At 39.6% G+C, this 6524-nt stretch overlaps 1 protein-coding gene across 1 annotated transcript; it reads left to right on the forward strand.

The window, feature by feature from the left end:
- The first annotated feature begins 933 nt into the window (after window positions 1-933).
- On the forward strand, window positions 934-3230 carry LOC123064902 (uncharacterized). The gene is made up of 3 exons (XM_044488298.1): window positions 934-1360; window positions 1466-1579; window positions 2181-3230. Exons 1-2 carry the CDS (start codon window positions 951-953, stop codon window positions 1500-1502), a joined length of 447 nt encoding a protein of 148 aa, XP_044344233.1. The 5' UTR covers window positions 934-950; the 3' UTR covers window positions 1503-1579; window positions 2181-3230.
- Window positions 3231-6524: the final 3294 nt, after the last annotated feature.

Raw genomic sequence — 6524 nt, forward strand, 5'->3', positions numbered from 1 at the left:
TCCCTTACGCCGTCGGATCTACTGCTAGAGCTGCGTTCGGAGCTCCACATTCGGCCCCACATGGCGGGTGAAGGCGGGGCGGGTGGTCGCCGACGGCGAGAAATGTGGAGAGGAGGAAGGGGAATCGCATGGCTCAGCGGCGGCGAGGGATAGGGGTTGGACCCGCAAACGAGTCGCGGAACCGCGGTTATAGCGGTCGGGGTGTGCGGTTTGCGCGCCGCGGCAAAAAAATTGCGGGTCGGGCGAGTATGCGGACTCTGTTCTGGCCGGAAAAATGGGCCGAGCCCGCATACTCGCCAGAATTTTGCGGGTTTCCGTTTTTTGCGGGGTCTGCTAGAGTTGCTCTGAGAGGAGAAGACGACTCAGGTTGGATAGGATAGCGGGGGGGTTGGCTCCATTGGCAAACACGTCGTGCAGGGAAAAGTGGTCGATAAAAGTGAAAGGATCCGCCAGTGGATTTCAAGTGTTTCCCAAATTCAACTTATACAAAGATAGCTAGTTAGTGGATTTTGGGATGACTTTGGATTATATTTTGCCTGTCTTTGTTCTAACTCCGTGTAAATCTTGGATTCTACTACAAAATACAAACTGGAATTTTGAGGAGGAATCAATGTTTGTAGGGATCATTATTCATACGAAATTGTCCAAGGTCCTGAAGTAAACTTATTTACTCCCCTCAGATAATTTTGCCATTTATTAGGACAGTATAACTGAGCCTAATCCCAGTCCTCTCACGCCTTCTCCATTTCTGGCCGTCGGATCTCACACCAGAGTCAGTTTTGGTCATTGGATTGTGATGTTATTCCACGTTTTACTGCTAAATGGGCCGACTGTCCTGAAGGGCATCTACTCCGGTGGAAAAATCGCTGGATTCTGGTTAACTGGGCCGGCCACCAGGCGAAACCCACGTACCCCTTCGACCCATCTCTCACGGTGCCTCGTCAACCCTAATGGAAAAGGCACCCACGCAGTCTACCGAGGGGATGGCAAAAGCGCATGGCGCGGCGGCGGCCTTATCCCCCGACGGCGGGTACACGTCGGACACGCACGACGAGGGCCGACCACAAGAAGAAGGAGATGGTGGACGATTCGCCGCCACCTACCCAGGTCCCAATTCAGTTGGTCGCCACAACTCCCCGAGCGACCGCATCAGCGAGTGGGTTAGTAGCATTGACGGCGAGAGCCTCTGCATCGCCGAGGACGAGGACGTCGCTGTCGACGACCAGCGCAAGGACCTCACCGACTACCTGCCCGCCCAAGCTCCATCGAGGCCGGGGAGGCGTCAGGTAATAAGGGCCAGGGAGTACAGAAAAGGGCGAGCGGCCATGTCGGTCATGCCAAGAAGCGAGAGGCCATGCAGGTACGATGATTCACTACTCCTATTCTTCTGCATCTCGCTAACTTGCAATTCTTGATTCCTTTGTCCGTTGCCTTTGAATCTGATGTGCCGATTGGATTGCCGCAGGAGGCCAGGAAGGCCACAAGTGAGACATCCAGGTTGACTTCGCCATGCGGGTCGCGCTGCATATTCGTCCCATTGCCGGCAAATCATTCGTCAGCTGGGAAGGTCAGCAAGCAGGTAATGCCTTACGCTTTCTGTTGTTCATTTTCCATTTCATTTCTTGATCAGCGTTCGCGTCACCACTTCAGAATGCTGTTCTCTGAAGCTTATCTTGTCTTCTTTGTACTCAAATATTTTTTTTGAGTACGCCATTATATTATTTCTTAGATGTTTGATCGACCGAGTAGATACTTTTGGAGAAAAAACTGACTCGTCCGAAACTTATTATCTCCCCGGTGTACTTAAATTTTGGTAACATGTGCACTTCACAATTATATTAGTAGAAGCATCGCTCATATTAGTACTTTATAAGTACATACTCTCCAATTCACCACGCCTGAACATTTTGATCGGTGTATCCTGATAATTTCTTAGCTTTGTGATCGATCAACATATAGTTTAGAAGCCAAATGTACTGTTATCTGAAGCTTATTATCTCATCGGTGTAATTAGCATGCTGATGATTGTACTCTCCAGCTCTCCAGGCTTGAACATTTTGGTCAGTGTAACCTGATCATTTCTTAGCTTCTTCATAGTTGATTAGACCATCAGATGCTACATCACCGATTTTCATCAATGGTTTGACCGGAGCTAAAATGGTTTGCTTTTTTGTTCTCAGGTTCAACAGCTCGATGGTCAATGCCGATCATTGGGATTCCATGGATGCCATGCAATACATGTACATATTTGATCATATCTCCTGGAACTGATCAACCTCCGTAGAAGCCAACAATGTGGAGCAGTGCCCCTGTAGCCAGTACGGTAATTAGCCAAATACACTCGAATATAAATCCTAAAACACATGGTACAATACTTAGCAAACAAAGTTATTTATTTTTCCGGTAAACTACTACAGTATCATTTTCCAATTTCAGGTATGCATATTGTATTATTGCATGAAATCAGTGAGAAGCGATCTCACACCAAATATGATTAAATTTCACAAATAATCCCAAATATGATTAAATTTGACAATTTGTGCTTACCCCTTTGTTGGGGCTTGTAGGATTATTGTGATAGACTAAATGTAGAATTCTCTTGCGGGTGAAAATATGTGTTGTACAAATGTTATCAAGTATTTGTAGTGCCTATTTTTATTGTTTGAAATATATTATTTTTTCCACGATATTTCTATTTTTGAGATTTTGTGACAGGGGCCTTTGCGAGAGAACTTTTTCTAGGAACCAAAAGTCGTCACGATCAATCACAACATGTATCCAACTATCCATCAACCAGCCTAGAGACTCGTGCACTTGAGACCCAAACATGAACCAGCTACAAGTCCATCAGACCTAAGAAAAAAGATCAACACACTGCTTTCTTGCAATCCAATAGGATTCCTCTCTTCAATTACATACCATGATATGTAAAATGAAGGAAACAAGCACAAGAGGCAAGAAAGCACAACACCACTCCAAAACATTGTACACAATTATATACTACATATTACTTCTATCCCTGAAAATTATAGAGCCAAATTAGACGGGCGCCGCAACACGCGCCATCAATGATCTAGTTGTTCATCAAACCCACTAGGGTATAATGGAGACGCCAGTGCATGTTTTTTTCCCACGGTTTCACTAGTAGAAAAAGGGTCAAATGTGAAGCACAATAGTGCCGGTTGGAATTTCAGCCGGCACTAATGTGTACACTAGTGCCGGTTCGTGGCGGCGATCAATAGCACCGGTTCGTGGCGGCGATCAAATATGTTAATGTTTAGTTGAACTAGTTGAATTAATATATAGAACGAACTAGTTTATTTTTAGTAAATGTTTAATTAGTTGAATTAATTGAATTAATATAACTAGTTTATTTTTAGTAAATGCTTAGTTGAACTAGTTGAATTAATATATATAACTAGTTTATTTTTAGTAAATGCTTAGTTGATCTAGTTGAATTAATATAATAACTAGTTTATTTTTAGTAAATATAATGCTTAGTTGAACTAGTTGAATTAATATATAGAACTAGCTAGTTTATTTTTAGTAAATGCTTAGTTGAACTAGTTGAATTAATATATAGAACTAGTTTATTTTTAGTAATGCTTAGTTGAACTAGTTAAATTAATATATAGAACTAGTTTATTTTTAGTAAATGCTTACTTTGAACTAGTTGAATTAATATAACTAGTTTATTTTTAGTAAATGTTTAGTTGAACTAGTTGAATTAATATATAGAACTAGTTTATTTTTAGTAAATGCTTAGTTGAACTAATTGAATTAATATAACTAGTTTATTTTTAGTAAATGCTTAGTTGAATTAATAGAAGTAGTTGAATTAATTGAATTAGTAAGTGTTTAATGTTTCGCCTAATATGAACATAGGAAATGTCGTCTGACGACGGAAAAAATTTCATTATGTGCGAATACTGTGAAGACCAGCACGACCAATGCGATAGAAATTTCCTTGTTGATGGTAGGTGATTCAGCATCAAGCTGGATGAGACTTTCGAATTCGATACAGTAAGTCACAACGACAAATCTATTTTCGTAATTAAGCATGACTTATATATGCTTTATTTGCCTGACTTATAATTTTTAATTTTCACTATTCTACTAGCGCATCCCCTGCCATGCAAGAATTTTTGTCTTGGATAAGATAGGTTTCAAAGATATGAAAACTATGGAGGTAAAGAGAGCTTACCTAAAAACTGAGCATGATGGTTATACTTTCAACGTCAAAGTATACAATGCACACACGTACATCTATTTTGAATGCAAAACTTGGCAAGCACTATGCAAGGCTTATGCATTTGAGCCTGGTATGGTTATCACCTTTGATATTCGTCCGGAAGATGATATTGAAGGTAATAGAGACATATGGGTCGATGTGCAGACGCCTCCAGTTCTACCATTATGTGAGTTCTTCTCAACTATATTTTTGTCTTAAAATTTGCTTATTCAAAAATAACTGACAACTAATTTCTATTGACAGCTTATCTCCATTCAACCAAACATGTCCGGCGCTTGGTAGACAGGACCTACTACCGTCTCGGCGCTGAACTAAACTGTGAGGAGATAAGTCATTATGTTTCATGGCTTGAGGATCTTCATACTGTGAAGACAAATTTTCTTCCTGCACTTAGAAATGTTAGTACTCAAAATGTGCGACCAATAGTGATGGTATTGAACTACGGTCACATCTATTTAGGAATGATGGTAAGATATTTACTATTTGTCCTCAGTGCATATTTTGCATACATATTTTTTTGCTAAACTTTTCATTGCTAAGTATATTAATTAAGTACTATACGATGTTCTTCAACAGGGACTCCCGATGACAGTTCTGCCTCAGGGGATCGAGACTAAAGGTCAGATGTCAATTGTTAGCTTAAGGCCAAGATATCCTGCATTGCACATCAATGCATTCAAGATTTCTAAAAGCGATGAATGCTTAATAGTGAAAGATTGGAGGAAAATTGTTAATGATCGCAGAAAAGTACTAGGGGGCAGCAATGAGAAGCGCAGCCCACGATTAGGAGACAGGTTCATCGGCATGCTCCAGTATGATCAATCAGGAGAGCTATACATGTTCTATGCTATTTTACTAGAGAGAGTAGCTAGCAGGAGTGATTTAACTAGTTCTTCATGCTGCTCTTAAGTGATTTGCTTTTGTGGTGTTATATATGAACGCTTATAATATCATGACAATCATGTTGAACTCGACGATTGGTTCTACTAGAAATTCTATATATATATATATATATATATATATATATATATATATATATATATATATATATATATATATATATATATATATGCATAACGTGTACAATGTGTAGTATCGTAAAATACCAGCAAACGAAAAAGAATTAAAATGAAAACACAAAATTAAATGAAAAAAAATCATAAAACTAAAAAAAAAAAAACCTTATAGTACCGGTTGGTCTTACCAACCGGTACTAAAGGGCTACAGGCCCCTGGAGCTGGCTCGTGCCACGTGGTTTCTCTTTAGCACCGGTTCGTGCTGAATCGGTACTAAAGGGGGGGCCTTTAGTGCCCACACTTTAGTGCCGGTTATGGAACCGGCACTAAAGGGCCTTACGAACCGGTGCTATTGCCCGGTTCTGCACTAGTGTTTGTTTACTCCCCTCAGATTCATGTCTCAATAGTGTATTTTTTCCTCGGTTTTTTCCTTTTAAGTGATTTGTTTATGTTTATTTTCTTTCTTTATTTTATGTGTTCTTTCCCTGCCTTTTGTCGTTTCTTTCTCTTTTTTGGCAATATATCCCTTGAAACTATAATTCACTGAAAGTCTTAAAACTTTCATGTCGTATGTCCGATCACCTCTTGACACGAAAATTGCAACTCATTGAAAATCTTTAACTTTCATGCCATGTGTCTGATCACCTCTAGACATGTGCGACTTGTGCGGAGAAGCATAATACCCCCTCGGCCCGAGAAAGCTTGTCTCAAGCTTATCCCTCAAATGGTTGTATTTATCACTAACTTGATGCTAGATACATCCATTTGAGGGACAAACTTTTTCGGACGGAGGGAATACATTTTTTATCGGCAACCCCTTGAAGTGATCGAGGCAGTGTGCTTGTCAAGTCTCATCTCTCGTGGCCACTAACAAAATCCCAAACCTTTGTTCCCGAACACTTAAAATGAGGAACACAAGTTAAGTTGGACTTTTTTATTTTCTCATTTCTCCTTCTCCTTTTCTTTTCTGCAAACATATATAAACATCATCAAAGATAAACAAACATTTAAAAATGGTTTTCTCAACATCACATATATACTTTTAAAACAAAATTATCTTGAAACCACATGATTACAGCGGAATATGCATGAAACACTTTTTAAATTACAGTAGCAATTTTAAAAAATGTTTCAAGACAGTTTAATTACACATACATTATTATACTTACATTTTTTGAAATTGCATTTAACACACTCTAAGTATATGAACATTTTTTAAAATGTGTCCAACACTCCTTTAGTTACATGGACATAAT

Source organism: Triticum aestivum, chromosome 3B (genome assembly GCF_018294505.1).
Source record: "Triticum aestivum cultivar Chinese Spring chromosome 3B, IWGSC CS RefSeq v2.1, whole genome shotgun sequence".
Classification (NCBI taxonomy): Eukaryota; Viridiplantae; Streptophyta; class Magnoliopsida; order Poales; family Poaceae; genus Triticum; species Triticum aestivum.